Raw genomic sequence first — 23,520 nt, 5'->3', positions numbered from 1 at the left:
ACTTCATGGATTTGGCTTTTGCTGGGAAGGCACCACCAAAGCCCTCCCGACAGATGGCCGTTTATTAATTTATAGTGTTTATGTAAGGGTAATAGAATAAGGATAATCTAGATAATGACAATCTAGATAATATAATGATAATATGATAATGATAATAATATATTAATGATAATGTAATATAATATGAAAATATAATATAATACGAAAATATAATATAATACGAAAATATAATATAATACGAAAATATAATATAATTTGAAAATATAATTTGAAAATATATATTTTCAAATTGTATTATATTTTCAAATTGTATTATATTTTCGTATTATATTATATTTTCGTATTATATTTTCGTATTATATTATATTTTCGTATTATATATTTTCAATTGTATTATATTTTCAAATTGTATTATATTTTTATATTATATTTTCATATTATATTATATTTTCGTATTATATTATATTTTTGTATTATATTATCTTTTCAAATTGTATTATGTTACATTTTCAAATTGTATTATATTTTCATATTGTATTGTATTATATTTTCAAATTGTATTATATTTTCAAATTGTATTATATTTTCAAATTGTATTATATTATATTTTCAAATTGTATTATATTTTTGTATTGTATTATATTTTCAAATTGTATTATATTTTCAAATTGTATTATATTTTCAAATTGTATTATATTTTCAATTGTATTATATTATATTTTCAAATTGTATTATATTTATATATTATATTTTGTATTATATTCTATTTTCATATATTATATTTTCATATTGTATTATATTTTCAAATTGTATTATATTATATTTTCATATTATATTATATTTTCAAATTGTTATATTATATTTTCATATTATATTTTAAAATTGTATTATATTGTAATATAATACAGATAATATAATACAGATAATATAATACAGATAATATAATAGTGATGATGATAATATAATATAAAGATGATGATGATGATGTGCTATTGAAGGAAGGCTTTCATGGCTGGAATCACTGTCTTGCTGTGAGTTTTCCGGGCTGCCTGGCCATGTTCCAGGAGCATTCTCTCCTGACGTTTCTCCCACATCTATGGCAGACATCCTCAGAGGTTGTGAGGTCTGTTGGAAAATATAAGTGGGGTTTATTATATATCTGTGACAGTCTGGAAAACTCACAGCGACCCAATCATTGTTTGGTTTCAGGTGTGACAAATGGTCTTGTGCTAAGGATGTGGGTGGACTACAACTCCCACCATCCCCTGCCATGGCCCTGCTCTTTGTTCTCTCTTCTCTTTGTCTGCCTTCATTCTCTCCTCCCTCCTCTCTCTCTCCTCCTTCTCTTTCCTCCTCCCTCCCTCCCTCCTTCCTTCGTTCTCTTCTCTCTGCCAGTCTCAGCCGAGGGAGCTTTCTTGGGGAGCCGGGCTCTTCTCCCTCCATCTCTCTTCCTTCTCTCTTTCTCTTCTTCCTTCCTTCCTTCCTTTCTTCTCCTTCGGAGGCCAGGATGTCGGAGGTGCTGCCGTTCAGCGAGGAGAAGCTGGGCTCCTTCTCCGGGGAGGTGGGGGCCGAGATCCCCTTCTCCTGCCGGGGGGGCCGGGACACCAGCGCCTTCTACCCCGGGGGCCCCCCCGCCAAGAGGCCCCCCAAGCTCGGGCAGATCGGGCGGAGCAAGTGCGGTGAGCCCACCACCGGAGAAGAAAGGCGGGTGGAGGGCAGGCAGGGAGACAGGTAGGGTAGACAGGTAGGCAGGTAGGTAGACAGGTAGGAAGGAGGGAGGGGACGGGGAGACAGGTAGGAAGGCAAGTAGCAAGGTAAGCAGGTAGGTAGGTAGACAGGTAGAAAGGTAAGCAGGTAGAAAGGTAGGCAGGTAGAAAGGTAAGCAGGTAGGTAGGTAGGTAGGTTGGCAGGTAGGTAGAAAGGTAGAGAGGTAGAGAGGTAGGAAGGAGGGAGGGGACGGGGAGACAGGTAGGAAGGCAAGTAGCAAGGTAAGCAGGTAGGTAGGTAGACAGGTAGAAAGGTAAGCAGGTAGAAAGGTAGGCAGGTAGAAAGGTAAGCAGGTAGGTAGGTAGGTAGGTTGGCAGGTAGGTAGAAAGGTAGAGAGGTAGAGAGGTAGGAAGGAGGGAGGGGACGGGGAGACAGGTAGGAAGGCAAGTAGCAAGGTAAGCAGGTAGACAGGTAGGCAGGCAGGTAGATTAGGTAGGTAGGCAGGTAGGTAGACAGATAGGTAGGTAGGTAGAAAGGTAGGCAGGTAGATAGGTAGGTAGGTTGGCAGGTAGGTAGACAGGTAGGTAGAAAGGTAGAGAGGTAGAGAGGTAGGAAGGAGGGAGGGGACGGGGAGACAGGTAGGAAGGCAAGTAGCAAGGTAAGCAGGTAGGTAGGTAGACAGGTAGAAAGGTAAGCAGGTAGAAAGGTAGGCAGGTAGATAGGTAGGTAGGTTGGCAGGTAGGGAGACAGGTAGGCAGGTAGAGAGGTAGGAAGGAGGGACGGGGAGACAGGTAGGAAGGCAAGTAGCAAGGTAAGCAGGTACGTAGGTAGACAGGTAGAAAGGTAAGCAGGTAGGTAGGTAGGTAGGTAGATTAGGTAGGTTGGCAGGTAGGTAGACAGATAGGTAGGTAGGTAGAAAGGTAGGCAGGTAGATAGGTAGGTAGGTTGGCAGGTAGGTAGACAGGTAGGTAGAAAGGTAAGGAGGAAGGGGAGGGGGAGACAGGTAGGAAAACAGGTAGAAAGGTAGGCAGGTAGGTAGTTAAATAGGCAGATAGATCGATGGATAGGTGGAAAGATAGGTAGACAGAACAATAGGTAGGTGGGTAAGTGAATAGGTAGGTGGAAAGATAGGTAGACAGAACAATAGAAAGGTAGGTGGAAAGATGGATAGGTGTAAAGATAGGTAGAAAGAACAATAGGTAGGTAGGTGGGTAGGAAGATAGGTAGAAAGATTGAAAGATGGATAGATAGGTGGAAAGATAGGTAAAACAGTAGAAAGGTAGGTGGGTAGGAAGATAGGTAAGTAGAAAGGTAAGTAGGAAGATAGATGTATATGTAGAAAGATCAAAAGACGGATAGGTAGGTGGAAAGTAGGTAGAACAATAGAAAGGTCGGTAGGTAAATAGGTACGTAGAAAGGTACATAGATGGATAGGTAGGTGGAAAGATAGGTAGACAGAACAATAGAAAGGTAGGTGGGTAAAAAAGTAGGTCGACAGGTGCATAGAATGATAGATCAAAAGATGGATTGGTAGGCAGGTAGGTAGACAGGTAGGTAGGTAAGAATGTAGAAAGATCAAAAGATGGATAGGTGGAATGATAGGAAGGGAAGTAGGTAGAAATAGGAAGATAGGCAGGTAGGTAGAAAGGTAGATTGATGGAAAGGTGCCCATTTATTGTGCCGGTCGTATTGTTACCATTATCATCATCCCTTCCATACGTCCGTCGGCAAAACCAATTAGCACTGGATAGGATGATTAAATTTTAATTATTATTATTGTCAACAAGGCAAAGTCAGGTATCCATTATTATTGTTGCACAGGCTATTATTGTGTTACGGCTATTAGTATTATTGCATGGCCATTTAGATAGTTACCGTTATAACTGCATGGGAGAAGTTTATTAATAATAATTATTATTAATACTACATGGACGTTTGGGTTGCTTCTATTATTATTGGTAATATTTGTTTGCTGCCGTTACATAATACTAGTACCTGGTTATTGTGTAATTAAAGAGGAAGCAGCTAATATTATTATTAATAATGACACAATGGCGCATATATATATATATATATATATATATATATATATATGCTGGATTTCGTATCACAAAATCACGAGTCAAACTACATTATTTTTCCAATCTGTTGGTATTATTACATTATTGTTATAGCAGAGTGAATTATTATTATTATTATTAATAATAATAATAATAATTAGCTGCCTCTTCTTTAATTATGCAGATTCAAAAACCCATGCTCCAAGTCTCAATGATAATAATAATAATAATAATAATAATAATAATAATAATAATAATAATAATCTCTTGGGAAGTGTTGAGACTTGGAGCATGGGTTTTTGAATCTGCATAATTAAAGAAGCGGCAGCTAATTATTATTATTAATAATAATAATAATAATAATAATAATAATTCACTCTACTATAACAATAATTTAATAATAGCAACATTATGTAATAATGTAAACATATATGTAAGAATTTGAAACGGCAGTAAGGTCAATAATAATTTATCTATTATTACTCTGTGTATATTGTATAATAATAATAATAATAATCTCTTGGGAAGTGTTGAGACTTGGAGCATGGGTTTTTGAATCTGCATAATTAAAAAAGAGGCAGCTAATTATTATTATTATTATTAATAATAATAATAATAATAATTCACTCTACTATAACAATAATTTAATAATAGCAACATTATGTAATAATGTAAACATATATGTAAGAATTTGAAACGGCAGTAAGGTTAATAATATATCTATTATTACTCTGTGTATATTGTATAATAATATAAAAATAATGTAATATAATTTAATAATAATATATTCTTATAATAATAATTATAATAATTATAATAATAATATAATATAATAATAATAATAATAATAATAATATAATAATAATAATAATAATAATAATAATAATAATAATAATAATAATAATAATAATAATAAATCTGCCCAGTTTGCTGCAGTTTTCGGGCAGCTGTAAAAAAATGGCTGAAATTCCCCTTTTTTTCCTCCAAAAATGTGATAGAAATTTGGATGAAATTAAATATTTGCATTATTGACGTGGGCATTTCTGTGATTTCAGTGGTCATCGAAGACGACCGGATCGACGACGTGCTGAAAAACATTTCCGACAAACCTCCGCCGGGAGTTTAAATTAACCCAAAAAAGAAGGAATTTTGGCTCTTTTTCCCCAACTAACAATGAAAAAAAGAAAGAAAAATGGAAATATTGAGGTTTACAAACCTGCACATTTTTATATATTTATTTTCAAAAAAAAGGATGGAAAGGATGGAAAGAAAGAGGGGAATGAAACGAAAAGCACAAGCGGACGACAAATATTGCACTGCACTTTGGACTTTTATTTTTTTTTTCACGTTGACTTTCTCGAGGACTCTGGGATAGAAAGAAGAATAGAAAAGGGGGAAAAAACAAAACAGTATTTATTTATTTATTCGTAATTTATTAGCAGGAGAAATTGATTTGCATGCGTTTGCATACACTCTCGGTTCCGTGTTCCCATTTTGCACAACCGCTCTGGATCCTTTGTAAATACGATTCTATCTGTATTATTATAATATAGGGATTGGATTCAAATTGTTTTTTTTTCACCCCGCCCGACATAGAATGCATGGAAGCCAAACAATCAGGGCCAGCTAACACCTCCCAACCAAGGCAGGAAGCAGCCAGGCTTTGACGCTGCAAGGCTATGATTTTTTTTGTGTTCACTCAGAAAACATTGGAATTCCAGACAACCAGGGCCAGCTAACACTTGGAAAACGGGAATTCCAGACAGGAAATAATCAGGGCCAGCGAACACCTCCAAACCGAGGCAGGAAGCAGCCAGGCTTTGACACTGCAAGGCTTTGAGGTTTTTTTGTGTCCAACACTCAGAAAACAGGGAAATTCCAGACAAGAAACAATCAAGGCCAGCTAACACTCAGAAAACGGGAATTCCAGATAGGAAACAATCAGGGCCAGCGAACACTCAGAAAACGGGAATTCCATACAAGAAACAAGGCCAGCTAACAGAAAACGGGAATTCCAGACAAGAAACAATCAGGGCCAGCTAACACTCAGAAAATGGGAATTCCAGACTAGAAACAATCAAGGCCAGCTAACACTCAGAAAACGGGAATTCCAGACAAACAATCAGGTCCAGCTAACACTCAGAAAATGGGAATTCCAGACAAGAAACAATCAAGGCCAGCTAACTCAGAAAACCGGAATTCCAGACAGGAATCAATCAGGGCCAGCTAACACTCAGAAAATGGGAATTCCAGACAGGAAACAATCAAGGCCAGCTAACAACCAAGGCAGGAAGCAGCCAGGCTTTGATGCGGCAAGGCCATAAAAGCCTTTGAAAACACATTAAACTTTATAACTTGTGTGCCAAATATTTTTGAATGTGAGAATATATATATACTATATATAATATATATATATATTACAGAATATATATTATATATTATATAGTATTATGTATAATATATAATATATATATTTCCTCTATTTCTTGATGATAGTAAATTGAACTCTTTTTGTACCGGAATGATTCTCTTTCTAACGCTCTTTTTTCCTGACTTTATGAGAAAATATATAGATATATATATACGAGAGAGGAACCTCTCACTTTTATACCTTTTTTCTGGTTCTTCCTTTTGGAAACCTTGTTTGTTTGCATGGGATGCAGAACTTTTTCCAGGCGATATTTTGCCTTTTTTCTTACCGACAAAACTCTTTTATTGTCTTCTGTCGCACTTTGGATTCTTCTTCTTCTTCTTCTCCGGCACAGGGCTATTTCCGCAATGTATGGGAATTATAATATAATATGATAATAAACAAAGGGAAAAACCATCTCGTCCGCATCGTATTGTCATTATTTATATTATTTATATTATTCCAAGGCTAGGGTTTGAATCCGAGGACACAACTAAAGCTTTCCCAGCAGAGGCCCATCCGAGTCCTGTTAATAGACTTCCAAAGCTTAACACAATAATGATAATTTTAATAGACTTAATATGATAATGATAATTTTAATAAATATGATAATGATAATTTTAATAGACTTAACACGAGAATAATTTTAATAGACAATACAATAATGATAATTTTAATAGACTTAATACGATAATAATTTTAATAGATTTAATATAATAATTTTAATAGACTTAATACAATAATGATGATTTTAATAAATATAATGATAAATTTAATAGACTTAATACGATAATGATAATTTTAATAAATATAATGATATTTTTAATAGACTTAATATGATGATAATTTAAATAAATAAATAAATAAATAAATAGACTTAATACAATAATGATAATTTTAATAGACTTAATAGGATAATGATAATTTTAATAGACTTAATACAATAATTATTTTAATAGACTTAATACGAAAATGATAATTTTAATAGACTTAATACGATATAATTTTAATAAATAGGATAATGATAATTTTAATAGACTGAATACGTTAATGATAATTTTAATAGACTTAACACGATCATGATAATTTTAATAGACTTAATACGATGATGATAATTTTAATAAATATGATAATGATAATTTAAATAGACTTAAAACGATGATAATTTTAATAGACAATACAATAATGATGATTTTAATAGATTGAATACGATAATGATAATTTTAATAGACTTAATACGATAATGATAATTTTAATAGATTTAATATAATAATTTTAATAGACAATACGATAATGATGATTTTAATAAATAGGATAATGATAATATTAATAGACTGAATACGATAATGATAATTTTAATAGACTTAATACAATAATGATAATTTTAATAGACTTAATACAATAATGATAATTTTAATAGACTTAATACAATAATGATAATTTTAAATTGCAATAAATAAAATAGTAGGAAGGGACCCTTAGAGGTCATCTAGTTGGGACCCAATTCAGCAGTGCGGATGTACACAATTAAAGCACTCTCGACAGAGGCCAGCCAAGGACACAACTAAAACACTCCCAGCAGAGGCCCATCCAGCTTTAGTTGGTAGACCTCCAAAGGCTTAAAGTCCGTTATCATTTTAGATTAAAATAATTTAAAAATTTTTTTTTGGAAGGGACCCTTAGAGGTCATCTAGTCGGACCCCAGTCTGCAATGGGGATGTGCACAACTAAATCACTCCCGACAGAGGCCCTTAGCAAAGGCACGAGTGTCCTAATGTGTTTTCTGTCCACCCCAGGTGCCTCTCGTTCCCAGTTCTCTTGCGGACAAGGGTCTCGGGTTTCCAGAGAACAACATGAATAATAGAAGAAAAGCCCTGGGTGCCCGGGGTCCGGTTACGGAGGGAAATGATACGGAGGAAGAGAAGAGAGGGAAGGAGAAAGGAGAGAGAGAGAGGGTCCGGAGGGACCCTTGAGGCCATCTAGTCCACCACAGAAAGGGGAGATACTATTATTATTATTATTATTATTATTATTATTATTATTATAATATCTCCCCTTTCTATGGTGGACTAGATGCCCTTCAGGGTCCCTTCTGACACTATAAATTATTATTATTATTATTATTATTTTATTATATTATATTATGATTATTATATCTCCCCTTTCTATGGAAGGAGGGTGGACTAGATGGCCTTCAGGGTCCCTTCTAACACACTTATTATTATTATTATTATTATTATTATTATTATTATTATTATTATTATTATTATATCTCCCCTTTCTATGGTGGACTAGATGCCCTTCAGGGTCCCTTCTGACACTATAAATTATATTATTATTATTATTATTATTATTATTATTATTATTATATCTCCCCTTTCTATGGTGGACTAGATGGCCTTCAGGGTCCCTTCTAACACACATTATTATTATTATTATTATTATTATTATTATTATTATTTTATTATATTATATTATGATTATTATATCTCCCCTTTCTATGGAAGGAGGGTGGACTAGATGGCCTTCAGGGTCCCTTCTAACACTATTATTATTATTATTATTATTATTATTATTATTATTATTATATCTCCCCTTTCTATGGTGGACTAGATGCCCTTCAGGGTCCCTTCTAACACACATTATTATTATTATTATTATTATTATTATTATTATTATTATTATTATATCTCCCCTTTCTATGGAAGGAGGGTGGACTAGATGGCCTTCAGGGTCCCTTCTACCACTATAAATAATAATAATAATAATAATAATAATAATAATAATAATAATAATAATAATAATAATAGTAATAATAATTTATAGAGTCAGAAGGGGCCTTAAAGGCCATCTAGACCATAGAAAATAATAATAGTAATAATAATAATAATAATATTAATTTATTTACAGTGTCAGAAGGGACTCTAAAGGCCATCTAATCCTTCCATAGAAACGGGAAATATAATAATAATAATAATAATAATAATAATAAGTTATTTATAGTGTCATAAGGGACTCTAAAGGCCATCTAGTCCACCATAGAAAGGGGAGATATAATAATAATAATAATATAATAATAATGTATAGTGTCAGAAGGGACCCTGAAGGCCATCTAGTCTTTCCATAGAAGGGGGAGATATAATAATAATAATAATAATAATATAATAATAATTTATAGTGTCATAAGGGACTCTAAAGGCCATCTAGTCCACCATAGAAAGGGGAGATATTATAATAATAATAATAATAATAATAATAATAATAATAATAATAATAATAATAATTTATTTATAGTGTCATAAGGGACTCTAAAGGCCATCTAGTCCACCATAGAATGGGGAGATATAATAATAATAATAATAATAATAATAATAATAATAATAATAATAATAATAATAATTTATTTATAGTGTCATAAGGGACTCTAAAGGCCATCTAGTCCACCATAGAATGGGGAGATATAATAATAATAATAATAATAATAATAATAATAATAATAATAATAATAATAATATAATAATTTATAGTGTCAGAAGGGACCCTGAAGGCCAATAATAATAATAATTATTTTTATTTTATTTTATTTTTGTACCCCGCCTCCATCTCCCCGCAGAGACTCAGGGCGGCTTACAATGCAAAACAAGCAACCATCCAACAACATCAAATACCGAAAATGCACAAATGAAAATTAAAACATACGATAAAAACCCTAACCATTAATAAGACAAAGTTAAAACGCAGCAATGAAACATAAGGAATGGGCTGGTCAAAATAGAAAAGAGAGAAAAAGTTGGGGAAAGTTTGGCGCAGGCTTCCCCATCCTGTTTCCATGGAGAAAAAGTTTTCGATGCCTTTTTTCTAATAAACCTTTTCTTTTTGCAGCAAGTCACGGGGAAAGTTATGCAAGGCGTGAAGACTTTGGTAAACACTAGTCATTAAAAATGATTGAAAGGCTGAGGCGGCGGCGGGTGTCGGCGGAGGAGACAAAAAAAGACACAACCGAGCGGCTCTCATAACCACGACAACCACGACAACCACGACAACCACGGGGAAGAATAATGGCCAGCCATAAAAGCCCATGTCGAGCACTAAAAACGTGATCCATAGAGGTATTTCTCCACAAGCAACGGTTAAAATGTTATGCTATGATGGTTGCGGGATTTTAGAGTAATAATAATGATAATAATAATAATGAAATCCAGTATATCTATCTTGTTTGCTGTGTCATAATGAAATAATAATAATAATTACTATTATTATTATTTTCAAGGTAATAATAACAACAATTATTATTATAGAATTATTATTATCATCATAGAATTATAGTATATTATAGTAGAATTATTACTATTATTATAGAATTATTATTATAGTATGCACATATATATACACACACAAATGTGTATGCACATATAAATACACATATATACACACATATACGTATACACACACATATACGGTTGGTGGGGACGAGAGAGAGGGCCTTCTCCGTGGTGGCCCCCCGGCTCTGGAACTCGCTCCCCAGGGAAATCAGGCAAGCCCCCACCCTGGTAGCATTCAGAAAGAGCTTGAAAACCTGGCTCTTTACTCAAGCCTTTAGATAAAGATTGCTCATCCAGAAGCAACCTGTATCTGTGACCATTCTTGTACCGGTTTGCACCTTTTACCTTTGTCAACTCGATATAGACACAGGGTCTCTTCCCATCCCAATTTGCACTTCCAGAATTTGCAGCACTTTATCAGTCACCTCGTGTCTACAATATTTATATGGTGCACCTTACCCAGTCTACTTTTACAATCTCTCAGTTTTAATCCATGTTTTTATTAGTTCTTGTTTTTTATTGGCTAATGTTTTATTTTATTTTTTTATTTTTTTATTGTGCAAGTTGTTGTCTATTGCTGTGTTTTATACTGCTACTGTTTTTATTCGGGCTTGGCCCCATGTAAGCCGCCCTGAGTCCCCTTCGGGGAGATAGAGGCGGGGTATAAAAATAAAGTTATTATTATTATTATTATATACACACACATATGTATGCACATATATACAAACATGTATATGCACATATATGTATACACACATATATATACATACATATATGTATGCACATATATATACACATACATATGCATACACATATATATATACACATATATATGTATACACACACATATATACACACACATATATACACACACATATGTATACACACATATGTATACACACACACATGTATACACACATATATATACACACACATATATGTATACACACATATATATACACACACATATATGTATACACATATATATATACATACATATATACTATGCACATATATATATACACACTCATATATGTATATACACATATATACACACACATATATATGTATACACACACATATATATACACACATATATGCATGCACATATATACACACACACATATATATACACTCATATATGCATACACACATATATACACATATATATATACACACACACACATATATATACACTCATATATGCATACACACATATATATACATACATATATGTATACACACACATATATATATATATACACATATATGCATGCACATATACACACACACACATATATATATATACACTCATATATGCATACACACATATATATACACATATATGCATGCACATATATACACACACACACATATATATATACACTCATATATGCATACACACATATATATGTATACACACACATATATACACACATATATGTATACACATATATATACATACATATATACTATGCACATATATATATATACACACTCATATATGTATATACACATATATACACACACACACATATATATACACTCATATATGCATACACACATATATATACATACATATATGTATGCACATATATACACACATATATATATACACACTCATACATGTATGCACACATATATACGAGAGAGCCAATCAAGAATGCAACAGGTGGAGAACAAATCAAAATTCTCCTTTCTACACGACCAGGTCCGGTCTTTTTTGCCCCAATTTGCTATAGATTTAAATAATTGTTGCCCGTTTTATTAATGATTCCCCTTTGCTTTTCCAGCAGAGCGAGGATGCTCCCGCCCCGCCTTTGTTTCCCCCGGACCGCGGTTGCTGCGGCAACCAACGGAGGAGAAGAAGAAAAGTGTGTCTGGGGTGGGCGGCCTGGGTGCCAAGTGCGGAGGAAGAAGGAAAGAAAGAAGGAAGAAAAGAAAGAAAGAAAGAAAGAAAGAAGAAGAAAGGATGGGCTCGGATCAGGCCTGGGCCAACTTGGGCCCTCCCGCCGGGCGTTTTGGACTCCAACTCCCAACATTCCTCACAGCCGGTAGGAATAAACAACAACAATAACAATAGATGCATAACAATACATACCCATCATAATAAAACATAATAATAATAATAATAATAATAAGTAGATACATAGCTGGTAGGAATAAACATAATACATAATATAATAATAATGCATAATAATAAATACACAATAATAATAATAGGTACATAGCTGGTAGGAATAAACATAATACATAATATAATAATAATGCATAATAATAAATACACAATAATAATAATAGGTACATAGCTGGTAGGAATAAACATAATACATAATATAATAATATATAATATAATAATACATAATAATAATAATAGATACATAGCTGGTAGGAATAAACATAATACATAACATAATAATATATAATATAATAATACATAATAATAAATGCACATAATAATAATAGATACATAGCTGGTAGGAATAAACATAATAATATATAATATAATAATACATAATAATAAATGCACATAATAATAGATACATAGCTGGTAGGAATAAACATAATAATACATAATATAATAATGCATAATAATAAATAAACAATAATAATAATATAGCTGGTAGGAATAAACATAATACATAATATAATAATATATAATATAATAATACATAATAAATGCACATAATAATAATAATAATAATAATAATAATAATAATAATAATAATAGATACATAGCTGGTAGGAATAAACATAATACATAATATAATAATGCATAATAATAAATAAACAATAATAATAATAGATACATAGCTAGTAGGAATAAACATAGTAATACATACCCATAATAATAATGATGATGATAATAATAATAGTAGTAGTAGTAGATACATAGCTGGTAGGAATAAACATAATAATACATAATATAATAATAATAATACATAATAATAAATGCACATAATAATAATAGATACATAGCTGGTAGGAATAAACATAATAATACATAATATAATAATAATGCATAATAATAAATAAACAATATTAATAATAATAGATACATAGCTGGTAGGAATAAACATAGTAATACATATCCATAATAATAATAATGGTAATAATAATAGTAATAGTAGTAGATACATAGCTGGTAGGAATAAACATAATAATACATATCCATAATAATAATAATGGTAATAATAATAGTAGATACATAGCTGGTAGGAATAAACATAATAATACATAATATAATAATGCATAATAATAAATACATATTAATAATAATAATTGCTGGTAGAAATAAACAATACATAATATAATAACAATAATGCATTATAATAAATTCACCTAATAATAATAATAATAATAATAATGGTAATAATAATAGTAGATACATAGCTGGTAGGAATAAACATAATAATACATAATATAATAATGCATAATAATAAATACATATTAATAATAATAATAATTGCTGGTAGAAATAAACAATACATAATATAATAACAATAATGCATAATAATAAATTCACCTAATAATAATAATAGATAGCTGGTAGGAATAAACATAATAATTCATAATATAATAATGCATTATAATACATACATATAATAATCATATTAATAGATACATAGCTGCTTTGAGTCTCCTTATGGAGAGAAACAAGTAGGGTAGAAAACAACAACAACAACAACAATATGCAACACCCGAAATCCTTTAATAGAGTGTTTTACTGATCTATATCTCTATCTCCATAGGGTCCGCATGGGCACATCATGTACACTCAAGATCTGGCATGCTAAGCAGAGTGGGACCCGGTAGGTGCTTGGGTGGGAAGCCGTCAACAAAGAAGACCAGGAAGGGGGGGAAATATTCTTGTTTTTGTGGCCATTCCTGCCTGGCTCTTTTCCTCCTTCCAGGAGTGGGCTGTGGATGTTTCTCAGGCGCAGGCACACCTCCCACCGGCCCCCCACGCACCACCTGGCGCTCCGGCATCGCTCGGCCCAGAAGGAGACCCACTTCTGCCACTCACGGGCCCAAAATAGCCCCTCCGAGGGCGGACACGGGCTGGGAGATGGCACAGCTGGGCAAAGCAGGCCCCACATCCCCAGGAGGAGGCCAAGATGGGCTTGGGAGACAGGTGCCAGATCCATCTTCACCTCCGTCTCCACTTCTGTGTCCATCATCTCCACCTCTATGTCCATTTCCACCTTCATCTCCATCTCCATGCCCACCTCCATCCTTCAGCTCCATCTTCACCTCCATCTCCACTTTTATGTCCATGTCCTTCTTCATATCCATCCCCATGCCCATCTCCATCTCCACATCTATGTCCATCTCCACTTCTTCAATGTAGGAAGTAGCCATCTCCATGTCCACGTCCAGCTCTGCCTCCATCTCCATCTCCACCTCTATCTGGACCTCTATGTCCATCTCCATCTTCATCTCCACCTTTATGTCCACTACTTTCTCCACCATCTCCATCTCCACCTCTATCTGGACCTCTATGTCCATCTCCATCTTCATCTCCACCTTTATGTCCACTTCTTTCTCCACCTCCATCTCCATCTCCACCTCTATCTGGACCTCTATGTCCATCTCCATCTTCATCTCCACCTTTATGTCCACTTCTTTCTCCACCTCTATCTCCATCTCCACCTCTATCTGGACCTCTATGTCCATCTCCATCTTCATCTCCACCTTTATGTCCACTTCTTTCTCCACCTCCATCTCCATCTCCACCTCTATCTGGACCTCTATGTCCATCTCCATCTCCATCTCCACCTTTATGTCCACTTCTTTCTCCACCTCCATCTCCATCTCCACCTCTATCTGGACCTCTATGTCCATCTCCATCTTCATCTCCACCTTTATGTCCACTTCTTTCTCCACCTCCATCTCCATCTCCACCTCTATCTGGACCTCTTTGTCCATCTCCATCCCCACCTTTATGTCCACTTCTTTCTCCACCTCCATCTCTATGTCCACTTCTACCTCTATGTACATTCGTCTCCATCTTCGCTTTCATCTCCACTTCCATTTCCACCTCTATGACCACCTTCATCTCCACCCGGACCTCTATGTCCACCTTCACCTTCATCTCTATGTCCACCTCCACCTCTATGGCCACTTCCACCTCCACCTGGACCTCTGTGTCCACCTTGGTCTCCATGTTCATCACCTATATGGCCACTTCCACCTCCATCTTGGATCTCTATGTCCACCTCCACTTTCTCCTTCATCCCCATCTCCATCTCCACCTTGATATCTGCCTCCACCTCTATGCCGACTCCTCCTTCATCTCCATCTTCACCTCCATCTCCATGTCCACCTCTATCCACCACCACCTGGACCTCCATGTCCATCTCCACCTCTGTGGACACTTCCACCTCAACCTGGACCTCCATGTCCATCTCCACCTTCAGCTCCATGTCCATCTCCACTTCTATGGCTACTTCCACCTCCACCTGGACCTCTGTATCCATCTCCACTTTCAGCTCCATGTCCATCTCCACTTCTGTGGCTACTTCCACCTCCACCTGGACCTCTGTATCCATCTCCACTTTCAGCTCCATGTCCATCTCCACTTCTATGGCTACTTCCACCTCCACCTGGACCTCTGTATCCATCTTCACTTTCAGCTCCATGTCCATCTCCACTTCTATGGCTACTTCCACCTCCACCTGGACCTCTATGTCCATCTCCACCTTCACCTCCATGTCCACCTCCACCTCTGTGGACACTTCCACCTCTACCTGGACCTCTGTATCCATCTCCACCTCCACTTCTATGGCTACTTCCACCTCTACCTGGACCTCTGTATCCATCTCCACTTTCAGCTCCATGTCCATCTCCACTTCTATGGCTACTTCCACCTCTACCTGGACCTCTGTATCCATCTTCACCTTCAGCTCCATGTCCATCTCCACTTCTATGGCTACTTCCACCTCTACCTGGACCTCTGTATCCATCTCCACCTTCAGCTCCATGTCCATCTCCACTTCTATGGCTACTTCCACCTCCACCTGGACCTCTGTATCCATCTTCACCTTCAGCTCCATGTCCATCTCCACTTCTATGGCTACTTCCACCTCCACCTGGACCTCTGTGTCCATCTCCACCTTCACCTCCATGTCCACCTCCACTTTCTCCTTCATCCCCATCTCTACCTCCACTTTCATCTCCACTTCCGCGTTCCTCAAACCGCATTAATTCGACAGTGTAGATGCACCCTCTTAAGTTGGGAACGAAAATCTGGGGAGGCCGTGGGTTGACCAGAGACCCTCTTCAAGGTTCACAATGACCAGGAGAGAAGAAGGCAGTCAGTCCTGGAGGTGGGACATCCCAATGTCTAGAGGAGAACGTGGTTTGCAGGTTCAGAAGAAGTTCAGGGATTCTGTGCAGAGCTTTTTCCTGGACATCCAGGAGTCTGCGGAGATTGGGGGATGGCGCCCCCTGGTGGCCACAAGGAGGGAAAGCAGGCAGTGTAGGCACACCCTATGCTGTCAATCGGCCATCACAGCCAAGACCCCAATTGACCCGGCCGAGAAACAAATAGATAGTTAAATATCATACTACTATGTATAATATGCTTATATTTTATGTGTATATATATATATGTGTGTGTGTGTGTGTATATATACTATATATATATACAATACTGATAATATAATGTACTACAATATAATACTAATAATAATGTTTATATTTTATGTATATATATATATGTGTGTATGTATACTATATATATACAATATTGATAATATAATGTAATACAATATAATACTAATAATAATTCAATACTATATCAGTAATATGTTAAATATAATACTACTACATATAATATGTTTAAATTTTATGTATATATATATGTGTGTGTGTATATATACTATATATATACAATATTGATAATATAATGTAATACAATATAATACTAATAATAATTCAATAATATATCAGTAATATGTTAAATATAATACTACTACATATGATAATATAATGTAATACAATATAGTACTAATAATAATTCAATAATATATCAGTAATATGTTAAATATAATACTACTACATATATGTTTATATTTTATGTATATATATATGTGTGTGTGTGTATACTATATATATATACAATATTGATAATATAATGTAATACAATATAATACTAATAATAATTCAATAATAAATCAGTAATATGTTAAATATAATACTACTACATATAATATGTTTATATTTTATGTATATATATGTGTGTGTGTGTATATATATACTATATATATATACAATACTGATAATATAATGTAATACAATATAATACTAATAATAATTCAATACTATATCAGTAATATGTTAAATATAATACTACTACATATAATATGTTTATATTTTATGTATATATATGTGTGTGTGTATATATACTATATATATACAATATTGATAATATAATGTAATACAATATAATACTAATAATAATTCAATACTATATCAGTAATATGTTAAATATAATACTACTACATATAATATGTTTAAATTTTATGTATATATATGTGTGTGTGTATATATACTATATATATACAATATTGATAATATAATGTAATACAATATAATACGAATAATAATTCAATAATAAATCAGTAATATGTTAAATATAATACTACTACATATAATATGTTTATATTTTATGTATATATATATGTGTGTGTATATATACTATATATATATATATACAATATTGATAATATAATGTAATACAATATAATACTAATAATAATTCAATAATATATCAGTAATATGTTAAATATAATACTACTACATATTATATATTACATATAATATACCAGTATATACATATACATATACATATACAATATATATATATATATATATATATAGTATTACATTATATTATCAATATTGTATGTATATACATATACATATATACACACACTTATATGATATATTATATATACATATGTATATGTAGTAGTATTATATTTAACGTAGTGCTGATATATTATTGAATTATTAGTATTATTGAATTACATTATATTAATCAATATTGTATATATATATAGTATATATAGTACTATTATATTTAACATAGTGATGATATATTATTGAATTATTAGTATTATTGAATTACATTATATTAATCAATATTGTATATATATAGTATATACAAATATAAACACAGATATAATATGATATATATACATATGTATATATAGTACTATTATATTTAACATAGTGATGATATATTATTGAATTATTAGTATTATTGAATTACATTATATTAATCAATATTGTATATATATAGTATATACAAATATAAACACAGATATAATATGATATATATACATATGTATATATAGTACTATTATATTTAACATAGTGATGATATATTATTGAATTATTAGTATTATTGAATTACATTATATTAATCAATATTGTATATATATAGTATATACAAATATAAACACACATATGATATATATACATATGTATATATAGTACTATTATATTTAACATAGTGATGATATATTATTGAATTATTAGTATTATTGAATTACATTATATTAATCAATATTGTATATATATATAGTATATACAAATATAAACACACATATAATATGATATATATATACATATGTATATATAGTACTATTATATTTAACATAGTGGTGATATATTATTGAATTATTAGTATTATATTGTATTACATATTTATTTGTAAATATTTATGTATTTATTTGTTACAATATTTATATCCCACCCTTCTCACCCAACAGGGGACTCGGGGCGGCTTACAAAAAATACATATATAAAAATTATACAGTGCAATATAAATCAGTTAAAAAAATTATTATTAACTTACATCAGTATTCATAAAACACATTATAAAATACAGATAGGCGTGTTCAATTCAAAAAACTGGGTCTGTTGATTGAGTTCCAGTGTACATCATAATATTTATAATTATATATATAGCATATATAAATATATATATTATATACACACATATAATATATCTATAATATATATAGTGTATATGTATATGCTGGTACATTATATATACATAGAAATATTATTATTATTATTATTATTATTATTATTATTAAACTTTATTTGTACCCCGCTAGCATCTCCCGAAGGACTCGATGCGGCTTACAAAGGCCAAGGCCTCAACACACAATATAACAATACAAAACAAAAGGCAAATTAAAAACAATTAAAACAGTATAAACAACAAGCAATAAACAATACGCTAAAACACAATAAAACTGGAAATATATATATATACACACACACACACACACACATACTGTGTGTGTGTGTGTATATATATATATATACTGTGTGTGTGTGTATATATATATATACATATATAATATGTATGTGTGTAATATATAGATATTATATAAACATATTACTAATATATGTATATAATACATATACACATATAATATTGATAATATAATGTAATAAAATATAATAATACTAGCTGTGCCCGGCCACGCGTTGCTGTGTTGTTGTCTGGTGGTGTTGGTGAGAAATTGTTGAGGTCGTGGTGGTATTGAATGTCTGTTGTATGGTTGTCTTTATGTTTAGTATGCACACTGAAGTGGATTATATGGCAGTGTGGAGTCAAGATAATCCAGTTCAAAGCAGATCATATAAGATTCTAAATAGGTTATATAGCTGTGTGGAAGGGCCTTGAGTCTACACTGCCATATAATCCAGTTCAAATCTGATAATCTGTAGAAGAGGCCTAAGTGAGGTTTAACTGTGCCTGTCCCCTGGGCTGAGTGGGTTGCTAGGAGACCAAGTGGGCGGAGCTTAGCCTTCAAACTGGCAGCAATTGGATAAAAACTATTATTCCTCTCCCTGTAATTAGGACTTTATTTTTCTTTTCTTTTTGTTGTATCAACCTAGAGGCGTGGATGATGGGTTGTGTTGTCAAATTTCAAGGTTGGGGGGCCTGTAGTTTTGTTGTTTTCTCCGCTGCCCTGATGCCATCACTCTTTTATATATATAGATACACACACACACACACACACACACATACTGTGTGTGTGTGTGTATATATATATATATATATATATACACATACATACACTGTGTGATGTATATATATATATATATATACATATATAATATGTATGTGTGTAATATATAGATATTATATAAACATATTACTAATATATGTATATAATACATATCTATATATATAAAAGAGTGATGGCATCACGGCAGCGGACAAAACAACAAAAGTAAACACCCCACAACCTCGAAAACTGACATCACAACCCCTCATCCATGCCTCTAGGTTGATACAACAAAAAGAAAAGAAAAAGAAAGTCCTAATTAGAGGGAGAGGAATAATTGTTTTTATCCAATTGCTGCCAGTTAGAAGGCTAAGCTCCGCCCACTTGGTCTCCTAGCAACGCACTCAGCCCAGTGTTAATAAAATAATAATAAAAATAAATACAAATAATACAATAAAAAATTATAAAAAACACTAAAATAATTAATACAATAAAATACTATAACAAAATGACTAAAAATAATACAACAAAATAATAAAATATAATAAATAAAAAAGATAAGTGACAATAAAATTAATTTTAAAAAATACAAATAACGCCAAATAAAAATTCCACAACAAGTTTTAACTGATACCACCACCACTTTGCCACAGCAACGCGTGGCCAGGCACAGCTAGTACACATATAATATTGATAATATAATGTAATAAAATACAATAATAATACAATGATATAGAACAATTATCATAATACTAATGATAATATGTAACGATAATGCTGTTTTATTATTACCTATTTTGAGTTGCAACGTTTTTCATTGTTCGCTGCTTTGATTCTCCCTAGAAATAAATAAACACAGAAATAAACAAAGGGGGAACTGAAGAGCCCCGGAACGGTTGACAAGGAGGAGGGTGTTTCTGCACGGACCGTTTTCAGCGAGCACGCCGGCGCGCTGGCTGGGCGGCCGCGCATGCGCAGTGCCCCTTTCTCTTCGCTTCCCTCAGGAGCGGCAGCATGGCGACGGACTCCTGGGCGCTGGCGGTGGACGAGCAGGAAGCGGCCGCCGAGTCGGTGAGAAAAGACTATTAATAGACTAATTAATAATAATAATTAATTATATACGAGGCCTGGTCCAAGCTGGGCCTTCCCTGAGGCGTTTTGGACTCCAACTCCCAGAATTCCTCGCGGCCTCGGGCCCTTTTTCCCCCCTCAGCCGCTTATTAAGCGTATTATTATTATTATTATTATTATTATTACTGTATTACACTGTATTATCAATACATATTATCATTAGTATTTTAGTTAATGTATTGTTATATATCATTGTATTATATTTATATTGTATTACATAATACAGTAGAGTCTCACTTATCCAACATAAACGGGCCGGCAGAACGTTGGATAAGCGAATATGTTGGATAACAAGGAGAGATTAAGGAGAAGCCTATTAAACACCAAATTAGGTTATGATTTTACAAATTAAGCACCCAAACATCATGTTATACAACAAATTTGATAGAAAAAGTAGTTCAATACACAGTAATGCTACGTAGTAATTATTGTATTTACGAATTTAGCACCAAAATATCATGATGTATTGAAAACATTGACTACAAAAATGTGTTGGATAATCCAGAACGTTGGATAAGCGAGTGTTGGATAAGTGAGACTCTACTGTACTACATACTATAGATAATATAGATAGATAGTTTATGGATATATTATTATATATCCATTATATATCCATAAAACACACACACATATATATTATATAACACTAGCTGTGCCCGGCCACGCGTTGCTGTGGCAAAGTGGTGGTGGTATTGGTTAAAAATTGTATAATTTTTATTTGACGTTATTCGTATTTTTTTTATAAATTTTATTGTAAGTTATCTTTTTATTATATTTTATTATTTTCTTGTATTATTTTTAGTTATTTTCTGTTATAGTATTTTATTGTATTATTTTTTTAGTATTTTTAATTATTTTTAGTGTTTTTTATTATTTTTTATTGGGTTGCTAGGAGACCAAGTTGGAGGAGCTTAGCCTTCTAACTGGCAGCAATTGGATAAAAGCAATTATTCCTCTCTCTCTAATTAGGACTTTGTTTTTCTTTTCTTTTTGTTGTATCAACCTAGAGGCATGGATGATGGGTTGTGTTGTCAAATTTCGAGGTTGGGGGGCCTGTAGTTTTGTTGTTTTGTGGGTTGCTGTGATGCCATCACTCTTTTATATATATAGATGGATATATTATATACATATGTACATATTATACATATTATAATATTATACATATTATAATACTATTATTATTATTATGACACAGCAAACAAGATAGATATGCTGGATTTCATTATATTATTATATAATATTACAGTATTTACATTATATTATTATATAATATAATAATTGCATTATATTTTATTATTATTATTATTATATTATATAATATAATTTCATTATAATATTATTATATTATTATTATATTATAATATTGTACATATATACATATTATATATATACATATTTGGATTATATATATATATAATGTATAATATATGTAGCAGTATTATATTTAATATATTACTATGATATATTATTATATTGCATTACATTATATTATCAATACTATATATATAGTATATACATATATATGTGATATGTTTATATATTATGTATATATTATATATACACGCACACACATATTTTGTATCTCTAATTTATATACATATATATTATATGTAGTAGTAAATTTGACATGTTATGTATGATATATTATTGCATTATTAGTAGTGCTATATTGTATTACATTATACTATATAATATATATAATATAGATAGATAGATAGTTTATATTTTATGGATATATTATATATCCATAAAACATACACACATATATATTATATAACATGGATATATTATATATACATATGTAGATTATATATATATATATATATATATATATATATATATATATATATATT

At 32.2% G+C, this 23,520-nt stretch overlaps 2 protein-coding genes across 3 annotated transcripts in view; both read left to right on the top strand.

Annotated features, from left to right (window-relative positions):
• The first annotated feature begins 1,179 nt into the window (after positions 1-1,179).
• camk2n1 (calcium/calmodulin dependent protein kinase II inhibitor 1) lies at positions 1,180-6,594 on the top strand. Its single transcript, XM_062965560.1, has 2 exons — positions 1,180-1,679; positions 4,823-6,594. Exons 1-2 carry the CDS (start codon positions 1,271-1,273, stop codon positions 4,891-4,893), a joined length of 480 nt encoding a protein of 159 aa, XP_062821630.1. The 5' UTR covers positions 1,180-1,270; the 3' UTR covers positions 4,894-6,594.
• A 7,657-nt stretch (positions 6,595-14,251) lies between these two features.
• The window catches only part of LOC134294464 (ATP-dependent RNA helicase DDX19B), a 35,109-nt gene continuing 25,840 nt past the window's right edge, over positions 14,252-23,520 (top strand). Inside the window, exons 1-2 of one of the 2 annotated variants that reach the window (XM_062965602.1) lie at positions 14,252-14,311; positions 21,380-21,607. In XM_062965602.1, coding sequence (XP_062821672.1) covers positions 21,551-21,607 — 57 coding nt within the window. In that variant the 5' untranslated portion in view covers positions 14,252-14,311; positions 21,380-21,550. Of the gene's footprint in view, positions 14,312-21,379; positions 21,608-23,520 lie in introns of those variants that run through there. The other variant, XM_062965603.1, reaches the window with a different exon arrangement.

This window comes from Anolis carolinensis, unplaced genomic scaffold (assembly GCF_035594765.1).
Source record: "Anolis carolinensis isolate JA03-04 unplaced genomic scaffold, rAnoCar3.1.pri scaffold_15, whole genome shotgun sequence".
Taxonomy (NCBI): domain Eukaryota; kingdom Metazoa; phylum Chordata; class Lepidosauria; order Squamata; family Dactyloidae; genus Anolis; species Anolis carolinensis.
This window is presented reverse-complemented; position numbering and strand designations above follow the sequence as displayed.

What these genes read in the sequence shown, in the direction of transcription:
- camk2n1 (XM_062965560.1), top strand. Translation starts at nt 1,271, where the DNA reads ATGGCCCTGCTCTTTGTTCTCTCTTCTCTTTGTCTGCCTTCATTCTCT. An exon ending in GATCGGGCGGAGCAAGTGCG is followed by an intron (nt 1,680 to 4,822) that starts GTGAGCCCACCA and finishes CTGTGATTTCAG; the next exon opens with TGGTCATCGAAGACGACCGG.